Source organism: Mobula birostris, chromosome 20 (assembly GCF_030028105.1).
Source record: "Mobula birostris isolate sMobBir1 chromosome 20, sMobBir1.hap1, whole genome shotgun sequence".
Taxonomy (NCBI): domain Eukaryota; kingdom Metazoa; phylum Chordata; class Chondrichthyes; order Myliobatiformes; family Myliobatidae; genus Mobula; species Mobula birostris.
In genome coordinates, this window is record NC_092389.1 from 13960462 (window position 1) to 13983167 (window position 22706).

Consider the following 22706-nt stretch of genomic DNA (forward strand, 5'->3'; position numbering starts at 1 on the left):
GGGCAGGTGGGAAGAGAGACAGGTTACACCTGAACCACAAGGGGAGCAATATCCTTGCAGGGAGGTTTGTTAGTGCTGTTGGGGAGGGTTTAAACTAGATTTGCAGGGGGATGGGAACCAGAGTGCCAGAGCAGATAGTGGAGTGGGGGTGAAAATAAATGATGTTAAAAGTTCATGGAAAGTCACAAATAGAAGGGTTGTGTGTGGTGGTAATAATCTTCTGAGGTGTGTCTATTTCTATGCAAGGAGTATTGTGGGGAAGGCTGACAAGCTGAGGGCATGGACTGACACATTGAATTATGACATTATAGCCATTAGTGAAACTTGGCTACAGGAGGGGCAGGACTGGCAGCTTAATTTTCCAGGATTCCGATGTTTCAGACGTGATAGAGGCAGAGGGATGAAGGGTGGGGGGGAGGTGGCATTGCTAGTCAGGGAAAATGTTACGGCAGTGCTCAGACAGGACAGATTAGAGGGCTTGTCTACTGAGGCCATATGGGTGGAGCTGAGAAACAGGAAAGGTATGACCACATTAATGGGGTTGTATTATAGACTACCCAATAGTCAGCGAGAATTGGAGGAGCAAATCTGCAGAGAGATAGCAGACAACTGCAGGAAACGTAAAGTTGTGATAGTAGGGGATTTTATTTTTCCACATATTGATTGGGACTCCCATACTGTTAAAGGTCTAGGTGGGTTAGAGTTTGTAAAATGTGTTCAGGAAAGTTTCCTAAATCAATATATTGTCACAAAGGCAGGGGCATTGGGAGCAAGGGTGGACCCAAATGTAAGACACATCTTGTGAGGTTAATTAGATTTAGTTTATTGTTCAATACCAGGAGAGCAAGGCAGGAGCAGGAGTAGCGAACTGGACAAGGACTCAGGACTACTACTAGGCTGGGACTAGGGGTCTGGGCTAGGACTCGGAATTGGATCCCAGAACTAGAGGAGACATGAAGAGGCTAGGGTATGGACTCCGAGCCAGAGACTGGGCAAGGACCCAGTACCTGGGTCTTGCCTCTGGCTCGGACCCCAGAACCAGGCAAAGACATGACATGGGCTAGGGAGAGGAGGAACATGGGAACACAGAGCCTCGGTCTCAGGAGAGCAGGTACATGTAACCATGAACACATACACAGAACACAAGCTGGGACCCCTCCTTGGGTACAGGACATAGGGCCGGGACTCATGATCCCCCGCGATGCAATGGCAAGATGGCCTGACTTACCCCAGGGAGACGAGGACAAGACAAGACAAGACATGACCCCCCCCCCCCGCAGAGCAATGGCAAGACGGCCTGACTTACCCCACGGAGGCGAGGACAAGACAAACACCAAAGAACAACACAGTTCCCATCTAGCTCCGGCGATAGAACTAGACCGAGACAGGGGGGTAGGACAGGAATCACAGACCGCCAGGGCCAGGACTTGACCAGGTACTCAGATGCTGCCAGGGCCAGGACTTGACTTGGTACTCGGATGCCGCCAGGGCCAGGACTTGGACTTAGACGTGGTACTTGGATGCCGCCAGGGTCAGGACTTGGACGTGGTACTTGGATGCCACTGGAGCCAGGACGTGGTACTTGGAACCTCCGGGTGGTGGCGAGCTCTAGATTCGGCCCAGGAACAGTAGACAGTGGCTCCTGACTCTCTCCGGCGGGTTAACTGACGGACCCACCTTGATGAGGAAACTTTGCAGGCTTGCTTCGGTGAGGTAACTGGACAGGGTTGCTCCGGTGAGGAAAGGCGAATTACCAGCACTCGCTTCGGCAGAGACTAGGCTTGCTCCGGCCAGATGACATCGGCACACTGTACCTTGGTGACTTTGCAAACGCTCTCGCGCCGAACGGCTGAAAGCCGGAGACTATAAACTACCGGTTCAGCCGAGCGTTAATTGCCTCTAATTACCAAAGCCGAGGGACATGGGAAAACAGGGAATCAATGGTCCAGATCGTAACATAAACAAGGTAAATTTAAAGGGACCCCGATCCGGACCATGACATATATAGAGGTACCAACTAGAGAGGATGCAATATTAGATCTCTTATCAGGAAACAAGTTAGGACAGGTGACAGAAGAGTGTGTAGGGGAACACTTTGGTTCCAGTGATCATAACACCATTAGTTTCAACTTGATCATGGATAAAGATAGATTTGGTCCTCGGGTTGAGTTTCTAAACTGGAAAAAGCCAAATCTGAAGAAATGAGAAAGGATCTAAAAAGCGTGGATTGGGATAGGTTGTTCTCTGGCAAGGACGTGATTGGTAAGTGGAAGGCCTTCAAAGGAGAACTTTTGAGAGTGCAGAGTTTGTATGTTCCTGTCAGGATTAAAGGCAAAGTGAATAAGAATAAGGAACCTTGGTTCTCAAGGGATATTGGAACTCTGATAAAGAAGAAGAGGGAGTTGTATGACATGTGTAGGAAACAGGGAGCAAATAAGGTGCTTGAAGAGTATAAAAAGTGCAAAAAATACTTAAGAAAGAAATCAGGAGGGCTAAAAGAAGACATGAGGTTGCTTTGGCAATCAAGGTGAAGGATAATCTAAGGAGCTTCTACAGGTATATTAGGAGCAGAAGGATAGTAAGGGATAAAATTGGTCCTCTTGAAGATCAGAGTGGTCAGCTATGTATGGAACCAAAAGAAATGGGGGAGATCTTAAATGGTTTTTTTGCGTCTGTATTTACTAAGGAAACTGGCATGGAGTCTATGGAAATAAGGCAAACAAGTAGTGAGGTCATGGAATCTATACAGATTGAAGAGGAGGAGGTGCTTGCTATCTTGAGGCAAATCAGAGTAGATAAATCCCCAGGACCCAACAGGGTATTCCCTTGGACCCTGAAGGAGACTAGTATTGAAACTGCAGGGGCCCTGGTAGATATATTTAAAATGTTGGTATTTACGGGTGAGGTGCTGGAGGATTGGAGGATAGCTCATGTTGTTCCGTTGTTTAAAAAGGGCTCTAAAAGTAATCCGGGAAATTATAGTTTGACGTTGGTAGTAGGTAAATTATTGGAAGGAGTACTAAGAGATAGGATCTACAAGTATTTGGATAGACAGGGACTTATTAGGGAGAGTCAAAATAGCTTTGTGTGTGGCAGGTCATGTTTAACAAATCTATTAGAGTTTTTTGAGGAGGTTACCAGGGAAGTGGATGAAGGGAAGGCAGTGGATGTTGTCTACGTGGACTTCAGTAAGGCCTTTGACAAGGTCCTGCATAGGAGGTTAGTTAGGAAGATTCAGTTGCTAGGTATACATGGAGAGGTAGTAAATTGGATTAGACATTGGCTCAATGGAAGAAGCCAGAAAGTGGTAGTGGAGGATTGTTTTTCTGAGTGGAGGCCTGTGACTAGTGGTGTGCCACAGGGATCACTGCTGGGTCCATTGTTATTTGTTATCTATATCAATGATCTGGATGATAATGTGGTAAACTGGATCAGCAAGTTTGCTGATGATACAAAGATTGGAGGTGTAGTAGACAGTGAGAAAGGTTTTCAAAGCTTGCAGAGCGATTTGGACCAGCTGGAAAAATAGGCTGAAAAATGGTACATGGAGTTTAATACAGACAAGTGTGAGGTATTGCACTTTGGAAGGACAAACCAAGGTAGAACATACAGGGTTAATGGTAAGGCATTGAGGAGTGCAGTAGAACAGAGGGATCTGGAAATACAGATACAAAATTCCCTAAAAGTGGCGTCACAGGTAGATAGGGTCGTAAAGAGAGCTTTTGGTACATTGGCCTTTATAAATCAAAATATTGAGTATAAGAGTTGGAATGTTATGGTGAGGTTGTATAAGGCATTGGTGAGGCTGAATCTGGAGTATTGTGTTCAGTTTTGGTCACCAAATTACAGGAAGGATATTAATAAGGTTGAAAGAGTGCAGAGAAGGTTTACAAGGATATTGCCGGGACTTGAGAAACTGAGTTACAGAGAAAGGTTGAATAGGTTAGGACTTTATTCCCTGGAGCGTAGAAGAATGAGGGGAGATTTGATAGAAGTATATAAAATTATGATGGGTATAGATAGAGTGAATGCAAGCAGGCTTTTTCCACTGAGGCAAGGGGAGAAAAAAACCAGAGGACATGGGTTAAGGGTGAGGGGGGAAAAGTTTAAAGGGAACATTCGGGGGGGGCTTCTTCACACAGAGAGTGGTGGGAGTGTGGAATGAACTGCCAGATGAGGTGGTAAATGCAGGTTCTTTTTTAACATTTAAGAAAAACTTGGACAGGTACATGGATGAGAGGTGTATGGAGGGATATGGTCCGTGTGCAGGTCAGTGGGACGAGGCAGAAAAATGGTTCAGCACAGCCAAGAAGGGCCAAAAGGCCTGTTTCTGTGCTGTAGTGTTCTATGGTTCTATGATTAGGGAGCAAGGAGTAAACTGGATGTTGAGAATGACTGAGAAACAAGGCAGGAAATGATGTGGAAGGAGGGAATGAAGTGGAAATAAGGAATGAATTGGAATTGGGAGCAAGCAATGAGCTGTCAGAGTGGTAAAGGTAGGATTGAGAAATGTACACTGACAAAGGAATGAAAATGGGGAAATTTAAGGAGCAGGGAAGGTGAGATTTAGACTGAAAATTGCCCATTCACCTCCTCCCTCACTTCCATTTAGGGCCCCTACAGTCCTTCTAGGTGAGGCACACTTTATCTGTAAATCTGTTGAGGTCATTTACTGTATCTGGTGCTCCCAATGCAGCCTCATTTACATTGGTGAGACCCGCCATAAGTTGGGAGACCACTTTATTCAAGCACCTCCGCTCCATCTGTAAAAAGAGGAATTTCCTGGTGGCCAACCATTTTAATTCTTGTTCTGATATATCAGTCCATGACCTCTCCTTCTGCCACAATGAGATCACACTCGGGTTCCGTCTAGGTAGCCTCCAACCTGATGTCATAAACATCGATTTCTGCTTCCAGTAATTTTTTTTCTCCTCCCTGTTTTCTCTTCTTCTATTCACCACTCTGGTCTCTTACCTCTTCTCTACCTGCCTATCACCTCCCCCTGACGCTGCTCCTCCTTCCCTTCATTGCATTGTCCAGTCTCCCCTCCTTCTTCAGTCCTTTGCCTTTCCCACCTATCACTTCCCAGCTTCTTACTTCATTCCCCCTCCTCTCCCACCCACCTGGCTTCACCTATCTTCTTCTAGCTTGAACTACTTCACCTCTCCCTCCTCCTTTTTATTCTAGTTTATTCCCCCTTCCTTTCCAGTCCTGAAGAAGGGTCTTGGCCCAAATGGTTGACTGTTTATTCATTCCCATAGATACTCTCTGACCTGCTGAGTTTCTCCAGTATTTTGTGTGTGTGTGTTGCTCAAATATTGTAAAATGTGTTAGTCAGAGTCTGAGAAACATTAGGTGTTCTGGCTGCAAATACACAACAGGAAAGTTACTTAGTAAATTTTCTATTTGTGTACCTAGGTGATCTTGTGTGATTGTACAGCTTAGGTAAATACCCAAATAGAAAGAAATTTGAGGCTATGGGGAAAGAAAAATTAAATTATCTTTAGATAATTAAATTCTCTTTTGGACTCTGAGGCGATTTGATGTGGCAGAACCAAGGTGAGGTAAGGCAGTGGGCCCGTCACTGAGAGCGGGGGGAAGAAATGAAGGTTTGATTGACTTAAATGCTAGGCCGAATTGGAGAGGTTGATACAGGCCGAATCTAAGTGGGGGAGGGGGGGTCTAGCCCCCAGAGTGCATTGAAGCAACAGAACCCGATATTTGGACGATGATTTAAGCGCTGGGCCCAATTGGAAAGGCTGGGCCGAAATGGAACAGTCGGGTACAGGCCAAATTGAAGTGGTGGGGTCCAGGGTCCAGGCTCCAGGCTCCAGAGCCTATCGAAGCAACAAAACCTGATGTTTGGATGATTTAAGTGCCGGGCCAGATTGAAAAGGTCAGGCTGTCGGGGCCAGAGACGAGGGACTGTGCTGAACTGAGGCTGTAGCTTTGTGTCTGCGGACAGACTCTCTTTTCTGAATGCTATTTGCTTGCTCTTGTTGTTTGCATTTCTTTTTTCTTTATACATTGGGTGTTTGTTGGTCTTTTTTTAAAAGGTTCTTTTTGGCTTTCTTGTTTTGTGGCTGCCTGTAAGGAGATGAATCTCAAGGTTGTATAAAGTATACATACTTTGATAATAAATGTACTTTGAATATGGGTGATAGTGTTCAGTGCCTGTTACCCATCCAATACTGCCCTTCCAGTGAAGGTACTGATGCTATGCTGAAGAATATTGTTGGATCCTAGTGTTTTTGTGATCCAAAGGTTCTTTGGAAGTCAAGAATGAGGCATAAAACTTGTTGGTTACGACCATTTATTAAGTGTTATAAGAATGAAGCACAAACAAAGGAATAAGGAAAAGAACAACGAAGTTGCGGTTGTCTTCATGGTCATAGTCATAGTCATAGTCATACTTTATTGATCCCGGGGGAAATTGGTTTTCGTTACAGTTGCACCATAAATAATAAATAGTAATAGAACCATAAACAGTTAAATAGTAATATGTAAATTATGCCAGGAAATAAGTCCAGGACCAGCCCATTGGCTCAGGGTGTCTGCTCCTCCAAGGGAGGAGTTGTAAAGTTTGATGGCCACAGGCAGGAATGACTTCCTATGACGCTCTGTGTTGCATCTTGGAGGAATGAGTCTCTGGCTGAATGTACTCCTGTGCCCACCCAGTACATTATGTAGTGGATGGGAGACATTGTCCAAGATGGCATGCAACTTAGACAGCATCCTCTTTTCAGACACCACCGTCAGAGAGTCCTGTTCCATCCTCACAACATCACTGGCCTTATGAATGAGTTTGTTGATTCTGTTGGTGTCTGCTACCTTCAGCCTGCTGCCCCAGCACACAACAGCAAACATGGTAGCACTGGCCACCACAGACTCGTAGAACAACTCGTAGGTCTTGTCCTAAAAACTACAAATAACCCGTGAAATAGCCAGATTCAGTGCCAGGACTTCTGCTGCAGAAAAACTAAGAAGCTTCTAGAAAATACAGAATCAGTTATATTACAATTACTAGAAAAAAAAATCACTGGACAGTTATACACACGGGTGATGATATAAAATACAGTAAGCATAGAAAAAGTTAAATTATGAGAATTATTGGCACTGTAATTCAATCGATCTGGAGATCCCTGTTTTGGACCTAGTACTGGTGATTATAATAGCAGATCAAGCTGGTGTGAGAGCCATCAGAGAACTGGGTAAGTGTAGTGTTCCCGTGCATTCACTGCCCACCGTCCTTGCAAGGGTCGCAGAGTTGGACGATATCGTTATGAAAAGCCTTGGCAAGTTGCCAAGTTGTGACAAGCTAGTAGAAATTGTAGCCACTGTGGATGGAATGAATGTTTCTTTCTTTTTCAATCTTTTTATTAATTTCAAAATATAGAAACAAAACATAGCAATAATACAAATAATATGAGATGTATAATTACATTTAAAAAAAGAGTAATTGCAAAACCAAATAGTGGAAATTACCAAAACTCCCATACATGTAGAACTGATCACGGATAATATAAAGCAAAAAAAAAAGGAAAAAAAAAACCCATCCCAAAAGAAAAAAAAACTAAACTAATCTAAAAGACTTGGGCAAAACTAACAACTTAAAAATGGAAAAGAAGAAAACCTCAGCGTCGACGCCTCCACTCCCCTCCAACAACAGTACAGAGAAATAAAACCAGTTTGGAAATGATCAAATTACATCAAATGAAAATGCTGAATAAATGGCCTCCAAATTTTTTCAAACTTAATAGAAGGGTCATAAACTGCACTTCTAATTTTCTCCAAATTCAGACACACCATAGTTTGTGAAAACCAATGAAATACTGTAGGAGGGTTGATCTCTTTCCAATTCAACAAGATGGACCTTCTAGCTATTAAAGTAAGAAATGCAATCATCCTTCGTGATGAAGAGGTTAAATTATTTGAGTCTATCATTGGTAATCCAAAGATAGCAGTAATTGGATGAGGTTGTAAGTCTAGATTTAGGACCGTTGAAATAATATCAAAAATATCTTTCCAATATTTCTCCAACAAGGGACATGACCAAAACATGTGAGTTAAAGAAGCAATCTCAGACTGGCATCTGTCACATATTGGATTAATATAAGAGTAATAACGAGATAGTTTATCTTTGGACACATGAGCCCTGTGAACAACTTTAAACTGTATCAACCTATGCTTAGCACATACAGAGGATGAATTCACCAACTGAAGAATTTTTTCCCATTTTTCAGTCGGTATATTAATCTCAAGTTCTCTTTCCCAGTCAGCTTTAATTTTATTAGAGGCATCAGGACATAAATTCATAATTATATTATATACAATTGCTATTACACCTTTCTGAGAAAGATTTAAGTCTAAGATTTTTTCCAAAGTGTCCATTGGATATGGGTGTGGAAAATTAGGAGAGACAGTAATTAAAAAGTTTCTAATCTGTAAATATCTAAAAAAGTGAGATCTGGGTAAGTTATATTTATTAGAAAGTTGATCAAAAGACATAAAACAGTTATCCAAAAATAAATCGCGAAAAGATATTATACCTTTGGTTTTCCAATCAAAGTAAGCTTGATCCATCATGGAAGGTTGAAAAAGAAAATTTGATATAATGGGACTTGCTAGAATGAATTGATTAAACCCAAAAAATCTTCGGAATTGAAACCATATACGTAAAGTATGTTTAACTATTGGGTTATTCATTTGTTTATATGATTTAAAGGAAGTAAAGTTCCTAAAACCGAACCCAAGGAAAACCCTTGTAATGAATTAGATTCAAGATTTACCCAATGAGGGTTTAAAGATGCGTCCAAATCTTGTAGCCAAAATTTTAAATATCGAATATTAATTGCCCAATAATAGAATCTAAAATTTGGGAGGGCAAGTCCCCCCTCCTTCTTGGATTTCTGTAAATATCTTTTACCTAACCTAGGATTTTTATTCTGCCAAATATATGAGGAAATTTTTGAATCCACGTTATCAAAAAAAGATTTTGGGATAAAAATTGGAACCGATTGAAATATATACAAAAATTTAGGCAAAATGATCATCTTAATAGCGTTAATCCGACCAATCAAAGACAAAGAGATTGGGGACCATTTGGTAAATAAAAGTTTAATCTGATCAATTAAAGGTAAAAAATTAGCTTTAAATAAATCTTTATATTTTTTGGTAATTGTTATCCCTAAGTATATAAATGAATCAGTAACCAATTTAAATGGTAAACGTCCATAAATAGGTACATGCTTATTTAAAGGGAATAATTCACTCTTACTAAGATTCAATTTGTAACCAGAAAAGTTACTAAATTGAGCTAACAGATCTAAGATAGCAGGAATTGACTCCTCCGGGTTGGAATGAATGTTTAAGGATAAAGAAAGCACTCTTACTATCGGGACACTAGGGCCTGTCATCCATGGAACTGAACCTGAGCAGGAAACAGTAGCTTCAGGGGAAAACATTGGAGAAGTAATAGTTGTGCTGTTAGTTGTAAAATAAACATTGGTTAAGACAACAGTGACAAGCCTGCTCTTTGAGTGGTGCCACAGATTTTTACACCCATCTTCAAAGACAGATAGGGCCTCTGCCTAAAATTTCATTCAAAAACAGGCTCACTAACTTAACTGCTCTTCCTCAGTATTCTACAGGAAACATTGTACTTGAATTTAGTACTGAGTTAGTGGAGAGAAAGAACTGAAACAAAGAGGGGTGGAGGTGAGGGGCTGTGCTGATCCTGAAGCCTGTGTCCTGAGTTCCTTTTACCCTGGCCACAAGCATGCAAGGAGCCGGCTGACGCTCTTTCCATCCATGCTGGGTTGAGCGTCATGCTAGGAACTTGGCCTTGAGTCCCCTTGCGATTAGACTCAGACCCTGCCCTGTCATGTTTTTTTGTTTCGTGATGTACAATACCACTCTTCTTTCAAAGAATTCACACACGTTGTCCACCATTTGGAAACGGAACAGAAGCAAGTCATTCTTGAACCAAAGAGACTGCCGATTGTGGCACAGCAGCGTAGCGGTTAGCTTAACACTGCTACAGTGCCACCGACCCCAGGTTCAATTCCCACCGCTGTCTGTAAGGAATTTGTACTTCCTCCCTGTGACCGCGTGGGCTTCTCCCGGGTGCTCTGGTTTCCTCCCACAATCCAAAAGCCCAATTAAAAATGAATAGATTAATTGGTCACATGGATGTAGTTGGGCAGCACGGGCCCATTAGGCTGAAAAGGTCTGTTAGCGTTCTGTATCTCCAAATAAATAAGAAGGGAGAAGAATTTGAATAGAATAATTATAGACAGTAAAACCTCGGAATTGGAGGTGTAATGTATCTGTTCCTCCTCCAGGAGGCAGGCAAGTTCTTCTTTTCACTGCTGACTTCACTTCAGTTGGCAATGAGCATTCTAGGGACATTCCTCAGGAAGAACTCCGATTGATAAGTGTGCTTGAGTTTTAAACCTCTTTAAAACTCTCATCCTGGTAGATGGTTTCACATGACAGGGCACAGGAATGGGAAAAGTTATTTGTGGTTACTTGAGCTGAGACAGTCCCTGAGTTATACCGTAATATGCCCAAGTGCTGGGAAGATGGAACCCAGAACCATGCTGGAAGAAAGAGTATGGCACAGGGCTAGGCAACCAGCAATCTCAGGTCGGTGGAAGTATTGTGCCAGTGTATTAGATTGTTGCTCTGTGAATCTCCCTCACTGTTGTAAGCCCTCCGTTGGTCAGGGTCAACCATGGACATTGTGTTCGAGCTGTCTACATCAAAGTAAATACACAAGCCAGGACAATACGATATGGAGAGCAAGCTGTTGCCCATGCAGCAAGTTCCACCTCTCCACACAGGTGATGAATCCAAAGGAACAGCAGGGACCAGTACAGTTTGGCACCAGTGGCATTGCAGGAGTTGTCAGTCAGCGTTGAATTCAGCTTATGTAGCACTGTCTGGGTACTCCTGCTCCAGATTTTTCCTCGGGGTTTACTCCTGAAGCTTTCCCCATGAGTGGGTATAGCCACAAGGCAGCGGAGGTTTGAGATCAGAGTTTCCTTCTCCCAGATGAGCTGCCAATCATGGCTGGTGAGCCCCATCAGTGGCTGATTTTAAGGCACCAGTAACCCCGGTTATGAAAGCCTTAGGAACCAACACTTGTATTAGTATATTAATGTATCTTAACTTCTTTCATAATTGTCATCACAGTCTGCATCAAGTTCCTTGCCATAGTTATGTTGTAGTTACATTATTCTCTCAAAAACCCAGAGAACTGGGTTTCATCCTGACTTTGAATGCTGTCTATGTGGTGTTTGCATGTTCTCCCTGTGACTGCATGGATTCCACCTGCCCCCCGCCCCCCCCCCGCCATATGTTCTGGTTTCCTGCTAAATTCCAAAGCTGTGCTGTTATTGCTCCTTAGCACAGTCTAGGGGAAAGGAATCAAAAGGGGGAGTTACGTGAATGTGAGAGAGAATAGGTTGTAGAGAAATAATATGAGAAAGGAATGGAATTGATGAGATTGCTTTGCTGGGAGCTAGTATAGACCAGAATGACCGAAAAGCCTCCATCTGCGTTGAATACAGTAAGTAAAATTTATGTTACTTCATCCCATGCACCATCCTGGTAAAGATGACATCTCGTCTACTGACGTGGAGACTGTTTTATGTGCAGTCCTCCAGGAGTGGCCCTTTTAAGATTACACAAGATCACCATTGCCTAAGACTTGCTTTGTGTGTCCAACCAAAGTACTTTTGATGTGTGAAACAAACAGAAAATGCCAGAAGTACAGAGAAGATGGGGGCAAAAATTAATTTCACGTTTCATGTCGATGGTCTTTCATCAGAACTGGTCATAGATGCTGCTTGGCCTGATGAGTATTTTCGCCATTTGCCCTGGCTTTTCATTAAGGATCTGGACAAAGTTAGAATTGACCTTATATCCTCATGATATTGTAGTGATTACAGTACTTTACAGTAACTGCAACCCAGGTTCAATTCTGCCACTATCTGTAAGGAGTTTATACATTCTCCCCATGCCTGCATGGGTTTTCTCCCATAATCCAAAGATGTACCGGTTGGTAGGTTAATTGGTCATTATGAGTTGTCCTATGATTAGGCTAGGATTAATTTGGGGGGTTGCTGGGTGGTGCCAGAAGGCCCTATTCTGTGCTGTATCTCAAACAAATATACTTGCCATGTTCCTATCCTGGCACTGAAATGTCATAGCTCACCCCTCAACCGCCAAACAGGATTAATAAGGTTTCTGTGGGGGGGTAGGAAGAGTGGTTGGGGGAGGAAATATTTGCCAAGCTCCTTCCCTGGTGCTAAAAATAACATGGGTCACCCCTCAACTACCAAACAAGATTAAGAATGTTTCACTGATCGACACCCTGAGAGATGTGATGATGAATCAGTTAAGAAATACAAACTATTTTGACTGTGGTCCCTTAAAGAATCTTCATCTGTAGCACCACAGAACTAAATCATTCAGAACAGGAAGGTCCAATTAAAGCTGAATTTTGCTGAGGCAGTGATCGGAAGCCTAAAGTTGGGTTTGGGTCAACCATAATATTCCACCAGTGATCCTGTTGTAATTTAACCCTATCTTGTAGGGACGGAAGTCATTATGAACTAGGCTAGCATTTAAAGCACATCCACTTGGGTGTCCCTGGAACAGTCAACTTTGCATTAACAACGATAGGCAGATTGAGTGAAGAAAGAAAATCTTTTATATCTTCCTCATCCTTTAAACACATCTAAAGGCACTGTGAGTTTCTTTGGTTAACTCCGTAAGATTGATTTGAAAACTCTGCTGTAATTAACATGGACAATTTGTGATCAAAATTTTCTAATTATTGACTGAATATCAATTACTGTTGGCCAGATTCATTTAACTCACTATGAGAGTGATAGAATGAACCATTCTGTTCCAGGATGTGGACTTTGATTCTGCCTTCATATTTCCAGCTCAAGAGGCATGCACAGCACATGTTGTTTTTGGTTAATTAACAGTCAAGGTCTTGTGAACACAACATTGGACTTTAAACAACAGATTACTCCCCCAAATGTGTGAGTGTGTGCGTGTGTAATGTGTATACGTGTGTGGGGGAGGGTCGTGGGGGTTTGTGTCTGTCAGTGACTCTGTATCTCTATCTGTACATGGTTCTGTGAGTGTGTGTATGTATGTATTCATATTTGTAAGAGTTTATTTGAACTTGTGTTTCTGTCTGAGAAGCTTTGACTCTTCTGTGTCTCTTTCCCTGGGCATTTTCTTTGTGAGAGTCACTGTCTGTATCTACATGCCTTGTAAGTGTGTTCCCACTTGTTCCCTACTCAGAATTTCTTATTTTCAGATTTAATATCACCTGTATATAGTGCTAAAAGAAAGCCAACAAATCAGAATCAGGTTTATTATCACCGGCAGGTGATGTGGAATTTGTTAACTCAGTAGCAGCAGTTCAATGCAATACATAATCTAGCAGAGAGAGAGAAAAAAATAAATAAAATAAGAAAAATAATAAATAAATTACAGTATATGTATATTGAGTAGATTAAAAATTGTGCAAAAAACAGAGATACTGTATATTTAAGAAAAGTGAGGTAGAGTCCAAGGGTTCAATGTCCATTTAGGAATCGGATGGCAGAGGGGAAGAAGCTGTTCCTGAATCGCTGAGTGTGTGCCTTCAGGCTTCTGTACCTCCTGCCTGATGGTACCAGTGAGAAAAGGGCTGTACTGTTTATGTTCTATGATGTAGGGTACATGACTTGCTGAACCAGTGGCTCAGGAAGATGAGCAGACTGGTTAATAAGGGCATTACCTTCAGCAGGCCACCACATAAGGAGTGCAGCATGATACATGCACAGCAATTGCTACGTACTTCTAGGGCAGCTGATTCCTCGTCTCATGTCATGGAATTTCTTGATTTCACCCAAGTAAGTAAAAGGACTTAAGTTTAAATTAAGACAGAGTTACGCAGGTAAACCTCGGTGCTGAAGTAAAACTTAGAATACACAATCCTAAGCAGCTGGGAACGTGAATTACCACACCAGCAACGATCTGGCAATGAGTGGATGCAAAGCCGGGATATTTATGCTGCAGGTTTAAATGAACATCAGGTGTGCCGCAATCAAAGGGAATTAGGAGAATATGGGGAATTAACGGTCGGGACCGTGACAATGGTAGAATCATGTTAGGTTATGAGTCATGATCTTTTTTCTTTGGCATTCTCTCAGGTCAAGGATAAGTTGCTTTCCCTCTAATTCATTGATTTCTGGAGTGTTTAACTAGGTCCTGCAGGCTCTGAGCAGGAGGTGTCTGATGGGCCAGGCAGGTGGGTGTTACGGAAGGTGATGCCTTCCTTTTGCTTTGCTCTCTGGATTCTACATGCTCAAGTGGCTCAAGGTTCTGAGCACAGTCGCTATTTTGAGTCGTGATTAGCAGAGATTCCCATGCTGAGGGTGTTACGTTTTTGTCATGGAAACTCTGGGAAAATCCTTGAAACATTTCCTTTGTCTTCTGGTAATGTTTTACTATAGCAGAGCTTCTGATTCAAAGGTTGGGACTTCATGGACTAATTGGATCCATAATGAGGAAAACACATTCGCAGTGAATTGCTGATATCTCAATATCAGCCTTGGTCTAATGTGTGGAGACTGGCTCTTTTGTAGTTGATATGTAGAGGGTGGTGAATCTGTGGAATTCGTTTCCACAGGTGACTGTGGAGGCCAAGTCATTGGGTATATTTAAGGCAGAGGTTGATAGGTTCTTGATTAGCCGGGGCACGAAGGCTTACAGGGAGAAGGCAGGAGATGGGGGCTGAGAGGGAAATGGGTCAGTCGTGTTGAAATGACAGAGCAGATATGATGGGCCGAATGGCCCAATTCAGCTCCTATATCTTATACATGATTCAGGGTGGGGGTCCAAGATGTGATACAGAGCCTCATAAGCAGATCATTGGAAAGGATCCCAGCAGTGGCTTTCCTTCTGGCAAGAGCAGGGAGAGACCTCAGTAGATATCACAGTCAGACCCATCTCCTTTCTTCAAGAAGGTCACAGGAACATCATTTGTAAGATCCTCTAACGTGCTCTTCTCTTCCTGGGTGAGAGTGTTAAGATTACAATGTGACCTAACCATGTTGTGATACTTCACCAAGTATTTTGTTTTCCTCCAAGGCTTCGTTGTTGTTTATTGGATGGGTGGCAGTCGTGGTGGATCGAGCAGTCCAGAACACATATCAGACAGAGAATCCATTGAAGGGGCCTTTGAAGTGCCTTGTACAATAAGCACTGACTGCTTCCCAGTTAAAATCAGAATCAGGTTTATTATTACTAATTGATGTTGTGAAATTTATTGTTTTGTGGCAGCATTTCAGTGCAAGACATAAAAAAAACCTAAGTTACAATAAGAAATAAAGTAAATAAATAGTGCAAAGAGTGGAATAGTGAGGTAGTGTTCATGAGTTCATGAACCCATGAGAAATCTAATGGCAGAAAGGAAGAGGCCATCCCTAAAATGTTGAGTGCGCATCTTCAGACTCCTGTACCTCCTCCTTGTTGTTACTAGTGAGAAGGGGGCATGTCCCAGATGGTGAGAGTCTTTAGTAATGGATGCTATCTTTTTGAGGTACCACCTTTTGAAGATGTCTTTGATGGTGGGGAGGCTTGTGCCCGTGATGGAGCGGGGTGAGCCTACAACACTCTGCTGTGTCTCGGTGATGCAACTAGTCAGAATGCTCTCCATGGTTTATCTGCAGAAGTTTGCTAGAGCCTTTGGTGACATGCCAAATCTCTTCAGACTTCTAATGAAGTATAGCCAGTTGGTAAGCAAACCTGTATTATTGTCTCTTAGTAAGCTAGTCTCCTTAGGTGTTGGGGTCACAGATGTTTTGACAGCACTGAAGAATCCAAGCCTGTTGCGGTTATTGGTGAGTTCCTGATCTCCCTGTGCATTTCCACCTACCATATGTTGAACTTCAGCTTTCAGTGCCAAAGAAATTGTTTATCTGCTCCTTTTCTTGACAATGTTTCCAGTCCAAATACGATTTGCATTTGTGTTTGGTTTAATCCTGAATCCCCTGATAGTTTTGATAAATCAGGACTTAGTGAGTTCAGATGGAGAAGCCAAACATTTTTTTTTGTAGGCACTAGTTACAATGGACTTCAAGGCTGACCAAATTCTATGAGCATTCTGCTGTCCCTGCTGGTTTAGACTCAGGTTGTTTGTAAGGTAAGTAGATTTAGTGTTGTGGGCTTTCACCTCAATTTATGTCATTGTCCCTCAGACATGAAAACTGATGGGCAGAAAGTTCTTTCAGGATACTATACCTTTAACAAGTCAGTCAGTCAAAAGAAGCTTTCCCTCCAAAATATAATCGATTTGTTTTTGAAAACAAGAGGCTTTGCTATTGAAGAGCAACATCATTTGATCAGTTGGACTGTGCACAGGAGAGCTTTCAAAATATGGTCAAAATGGGAGTGCTTTGCCCCAATAACATTAACAAGATTCTGTAGATTTTGTGTCATGGGAAGTATTTGGCCCGTTGAAATTCTGTAACGTATGTGAGTGGGAAGAAGTTTGGTCCATTGGATTCTATAGTGTGTGTAAATGAGTGAAAGTTTTGTCTTTTGGGATCATGTGTGGATCTGCAATTTATTCCACTAAAGAACATTAGAACAGTTTTAGTTGTTTTCCCTCCAGTGACTTTGTTACTGATGCTTATACCAATCCGAACCTTAACGGAATTGCTTTGAAAGATCAACAAGTTCTCATTAACAAGGTCAAAAACATCAAAGTGTTAATGAATAACTCTAGTCTGAACCTACAAAGACACCGAATAAAATTTGTTTGGAGTTTTAGAGGTTAAATATGAGTGAAACTCAGATTTTCATTTCCGTTCGGATTGTTCATAGCTTGAAACATCCACCATGATAATCAAGTCATCGATTGTGATTTCAATCCTCCTCACACTCTCAGGTTGGTATACTTTATTTTCCTCTGATTATTTGATATGGTACCTGATCTAGGTAGGCTTTTATTTCAAAGCCATAAGAAACTGGTTCAAAGCTTACCTTTTCACTCTGATCACTGTCTTCATTGCCTTGTCCCTCTTGCTCTTTCCATCTTCCTTTCCTTATACTCCCATCCCTATCAACCCATCGCATAACCCTCTCCCACTTGCCTACAACACACTCTTAGTATCACTCTGTCTCTGACCCATTCTCAGTGTGTTATCTCCACTGTGATCCATCACTCTGTTCCCATCTCTGTCTCCAATTGTGAATCATGTGGACCCCATTATGCTGACGAAGGGTCTCGGCCTGAAACGTCGACTGCACCTCTTCCTAGAGATGCTGCCAGGCCTGCTGCGTTCACCAGCAACTTTGATGTGTGTTGCTTGACCCCATTATACTGCTGTTATTATCCTCTTCCCTCAATTTCTTCCCACAATTTCTGCTCTTTAAGTAAATAACGGTGGGTATACAACTAACTGCTATTAAGCAGTCAGCTCTACAGTAGGTGGTCAATATAATATTGTGTGCTTAACACTTCCACTGAAGGTGAATCATTTTGTCTTGGAGTCCACAAAAGCTGCCTCTCTCAGTATACCATCAAACAATGTTCCTGTGACTGTCCAAATGTCATGATAGAGAATTGTTTGGAACCCTGCAGAGCAAGTCATGATGGTGCCTCACCAGCTGCCTTGTAATGTAGAGGGCCCTGGCTCTATGAAGTCACCAGGTCACTTCTTGAATGACTAGAACCCACTTCTCAGTGAATTAAACTGCAGACTCATTGAATCTTCCTCATGTGTTCTTTCTCTATTCCTTCCATTCCCTTCACCCTGAAGGCTCATGGGCTGACGATAGTGATCAGTTTCAAAATGTCTTGAGAGACCGCATCAGCCAATTGGACAACAATGCCGAGAACGATGCGAACCAGCTACAGGGCTTGAAAGCTAACCAACGACAGAAGTGAGTACCTGCCGTGAGGGGTGTTATTAGTACAGGCTGGGCTCCTGTGAGGTGATTCGAAATGACAAAATGTTGCATTTAGTAAGATAATTAAAAAGTTGGCACATTTGCTGATCAGCAGAGAATTGATGAACTGAACCAGTGCCAGGGTTGTTGAGTGGAAGCTGATGAGCTGCACATGGTAGTCAGACAGAGACTAAACAAAGGGTAATGGATAACACACGCAAAATGCTGGAGGAACTCAACAAGTCAGGCAGCATCTATGGAAGGGAATAAACAGTCAACATTTTGCACTGAGGCCCTTTAACACAACTGGAAAGGAAGGGGGAAGAAACCAAGATAAGAAAGAGGGGGTATGGGAATGAGTACAAGCAGGTGATAGGTGACACCAGGTGATGGAGAAGATAGGTGGATGTGGGTGGAAAGATGAAGTAAGAAGCTTGGAGTGGATGAATGGAAGAGGTAAATATCTGAAGAAGAAAGAATCAAATCTGAGTGGACAGTGGACCATTGGAAGAAAAGAAAGGAGGAGAAGAACCAGGGGGAGGCAATGGGCAGGTGAGGAGAAGAGGAGAACTTAAGAGCGTAACCAGATCAGGAAATGGAAGAAGAGAGAAGGATGGTGGGGGAAGAAATTACCAGAAGTTTGAGAAATTGATGTTTGTACCATCAGGTTGGGGGCTACCCAGTCAGGTGTTACTCCTCCAACCTGTGTTTGGCCTCATCTTGGTAGTAGAGGGGGCTATGAGTAGACATGTCAAAATGGGAATTGGAAGTCAAATAGTAATGGGTGTTAGATGAAGACAGTCATATTTGAATCTTATCTGCTGTTCTATACTATCATGAGATCCCCTATCTGAATACTATAGTTTTCCTATCTTCCCATATCCACTGTTGCCTATTATGTGCAGAAATTTATTTGTCTCCTTCAGAAAATATATTCAGTATTTAATTGCTACAGCTGTCTATAGTAGTGAATTCCACAAATTCACTATGTCCTAAGTGAAGAAAATACTCCTCATCTCCATCCTAATACTTTACCTTGTATCCTGAGACTGATCTCCTGCTCTAGACAACACAGTTAGGATTAAGCAATATCATCACTGCATTTATGAAGGGGTATGATAACCCTCCTGGAGTTTTTGAGGCCTCTACTAGTGAAGTAGACAAGGGAGAACCAGTGGATATGGTGTGTTTGGATTTTCTTAAAGCCTCTGATAAAGTCCCACGTAAGTGGCTACTGTGCAAAATTAAACCACATGGGACTGGGGGGTAATAATCAAGCATGGATTGAAAATGATTTGACGGAAGGTGGGAAACAGAGGTGCCACTACAGGGATCAGTGACTGGGCCTCAACTGTATACAGTATGTTCATGATTTGGATGAGGAACTGAATGTAATATTTCTGTCAACAACATGGAACTGAGTGAGATTGTGAGTTATGAGGAGGATGCAAAGGGGTTTCAAGCCAATTGTAACAAGTGGAATGAGTAAATACACGGTAGATGCAGTGTGAAGAAATTATATTTGTTGCAAAAACCTCAAAGGCAATTTTTTTATTTAAATAGTGAGAGCTTGGAAGTATTGATGTACAACGGAACCTTGTTCTTCTTGTACACCAGTCATTAGAAACCAACATGCAAGTGCAGCAAGCAGTTAAGAAGGCGAATGGTATATTGGCCTTCATTACTAAAGTTTTTTGAGTACAGGAACAAGGATATTTTGCTGTAGTTATATGAGGTTTTGGCAAAATGACATTTGGGAGCATTGTGTGCAATTTTAATTTCCTTACCTATGAAAGGGTATACTGCATACTGGAGGGTATAGCTAAGGTTCACTGGATGGGTTCCCAAGACGGCAGGACTATCATCTGAGGAGAAATTTGGTCAATTATCTTTTCTGGAATCTAGAAGAATGAAAAAGGGTTTTGCTGAAACTGACAAAATCCTAACGTGTCTTAATAGACTGAATGCAAAAAGGATGTTTCCTGGGGCTTGAGGGTCAAATGGAGTAGGGGAGGGAATTGGGAAGGGTTGATGTCTCAGTCATATGCTGACATTAAGGACTGAGATGAGGAGAAACTTTTCCCTTAGAGATTGGTGAATTTGTGGAATTCTGCACTCAGAAGGCAGTGGAGACGGAGTCACTGAGTCTATATTATAGAGGTGAATATATTTAAGAGGGAGATACGTTCTAGACATGAAAGGCTTCAAGGGATCCAAGAAAAGAGCAGGAATATTGTATTGAGGTAAGCAATCAGCCATGACCAAATTGAATTATGGGCTTGTCTTGAAGAGTCAAGTGACTTATTACAGGTCTTATTTTCTGTTACTTTGTGCCTATTACCAAACATCAAACAAAGGCATTAACTATGGAAGGTGTTTGGGTTTCTTTCCTTATCTATTATCTCACTCTCCATTTTGTTTTGAATTTTTTCCAAGCATCCAGTTACCAGGAAACTTTCATGCAAGCTGTCTTTTTGGATATACACCTTTCGAGTTCATCTCCTTTTCTTGTTGATTCTTCCAGCCCCACAATGGCTAATCCTGGCCTGACTCCCATCGCAGACGACTTTGAAACGGAGATGTCTGAGAGGAGAGAGGCCATTCAACAGCAGGTCACAGAGCAGCTGAGCAACATGGGTGAGAAGCTCTCAGTTGCCATTGATGGCATGCGTCAGAAGATCAGCAAGGATGTTGAAGAAATTACTCAAAGTCTGACACCCAGCGTTGAAAAACTCAACATCAACCGATGGGGGCAGTTATTTACCCCCTACAACAAGGTTCTTAGGGCCAGACTGGAAAGCATGAAGGACGCGCGGGATGTGCTGAGTCCATCCACTGAGCGAGTACAACTGAAAACTATTGGAAATGTGAACATCCAGCACATGACTGGCAATGATGAGCAGACGCGCAACATGGTTGACCAAGTCTCGCAAGAGCTGCTCAATAAGATAATTCCGCTGATCAAAGATAGCATGAGCAAGGTGAGCCAACTGGCAATTGAAGTAGCCCAGAAGGGTTGTTCAAAATAAGATAGATTCTTAGCACATAAGGTGGTTCTGTACATCAGAGAACTAACTGTAGGCCAGCCTCACAAGTGTTGAAAGCACCAAATAAAATCTGGAATCATATACCTTAGCAGCAACGTCAACCAGTAGATTGAAACAAGTGGTCCCTGTAAAGAAGGCAACAAAAAGTGTGGAGGAAACACGAAACAAAATTGTCACAAAATACAAACGTCAATCAGCAGAATCTTCAGTGTGTGTCCTCGGCTTTGCCAAACTTCCACCTGCAGCCCTTAAACAGCAAAAGTACTTAAGCTAAATTGTTACCCAGAACTGTGGAATTGCTTTGGAACACAAAATGCCATGTCTTTGCTTGTAGTCATTTAAAGCCCTTCAAATGCTTTTATTTGTAAAAAACAATGATTTTGAAGCCACTAATAAAAATTTTTCAAGCCTGATCTGTAGAATGTGGTTTCTTGAACTCACTCCTGTAAATCTCCACCAGCCGAATGACCCTCTGTAACATTTATTCTGCTCCAATTCTGAGGGTCCTGAATAACCCTGAGTTCAGTTGCCAAGGTCCTAAGTTTCAAGACGTCCTCTTCAAGCCTCTTTGTCTCACTATTTAAGGAGGAAAATAGCAAGGGAAGTAACATAGTAAAGAGTAAGTAAAAGTTATAAATGTTATTTTCAAGAAATAAGCATCAACACTTCTAAAATTAAGACTCTAAGGCATAAGTGGTTCAAAAGGAATTTTATCTCAATACATCATTAAAAGCTCAGTTATGCTTCTTTCAAGAGGACAGTAATTGCAACAGATTGTATTGTAAGAATAGTGTATAAATGGTTAAAGGGTATATTTAGTCAGCAACTCTACTTGGATTGCCATGTTCGTTATGTCACATAGAGGAGCAGAGTGGCATTGATGGCACTTGCAATTTCCATACTTACCAGCCCAATGAAGACTTCAGAAGTAGCTCTAAGTTTAGCAGAATATTGACAATGTGATTAAAGTTTTGCCATCACCACAAATTCATTCCATCATGATGTCATCTTTTCAAGAAAGGCTTGGATTTATGTAGCACTTTACAGTGCTGCAAAATCCCCAAAATAGTTTCCAATTAATTACAAACAAGAGAAAACCCGCAGATGCTGGAAATCTGAGCAACAGACACAAAATGCTGGAGGAACTCAGCAGGCCAGGCAGCATCTATGGAAAAAAGTACAGTCGACGTTTCGGGCCAAGGTCCTTGGGCAGGACTGGAGAGAAAAAGCTGAGAGTAGATTTAAAAAGTGTGGGGAAGGGAGAGAGAAACACAAGGTGATGTGAAACTAGGAGTGTGAGGGATGAAGTAAAGAGCTGGGAAGTTGATTGGTGAAAGAGATAAAGGGCTGGAGAAGGGGGAGTCTAATAGGAGAGGACAGAAAGCCATGGAAGAATGGAAAGGGGGGAGGAGCACAAGAGGGAGGTGTTGGGCAGGTAAGGAGATAAGGTGAGAGAGGGAAAAAGGGATGGGGAATGGTGAAGGGGGAGGCATAACCGGAAGTTTGAGAAATCAATGTTCATGCTATCAGGTTGGAGGCTACCCATGTGGAATATGAGGTGTTGTTCCTCCAATCTAAATGTGACTTTATCCTGACAGTGGAAGATGCCATGGATTGACATATCGGAATGGAAATGGGAAGTGGAATTAAAAGAGGTGGCCAGCGGGAGATCCTGCTTTTTCTGGCGGATAG

At 42.2% G+C, this 22706-nt stretch overlaps 1 protein-coding gene across 4 annotated transcripts in view; it reads left to right on the forward strand.

Moving 5' to 3' along the window:
* Positions 1-21420, forward strand: part of LOC140185067 (uncharacterized) — a 33165-nt gene extending 11745 nt beyond the window's left edge. The window contains exons 1-5 of one of the 4 annotated variants that reach the window (XM_072238305.1): positions 13621-13922; positions 15163-15307; positions 16900-16963; positions 17838-17961; positions 20492-21420. In XM_072238305.1, the coding sequence (XP_072094406.1) occupies positions 16915-16963; positions 17838-17961; positions 20492-20996 (678 nt within the window). In that variant the 5' untranslated portion in view covers positions 13621-13922; positions 15163-15307; positions 16900-16914 and the 3' untranslated portion in view covers positions 20997-21420. Of the gene's footprint in view, positions 1-10507; positions 10648-13620; positions 13923-15162; positions 15308-16899; positions 16964-17837; positions 17962-20491 lie in introns of those variants that run through there. The other 3 variants (XM_072238307.1, XM_072238304.1, XM_072238306.1) reach the window with 3 other exon arrangements.
* The last annotated feature ends 1286 nt before the right edge of the window (positions 21421-22706 follow it).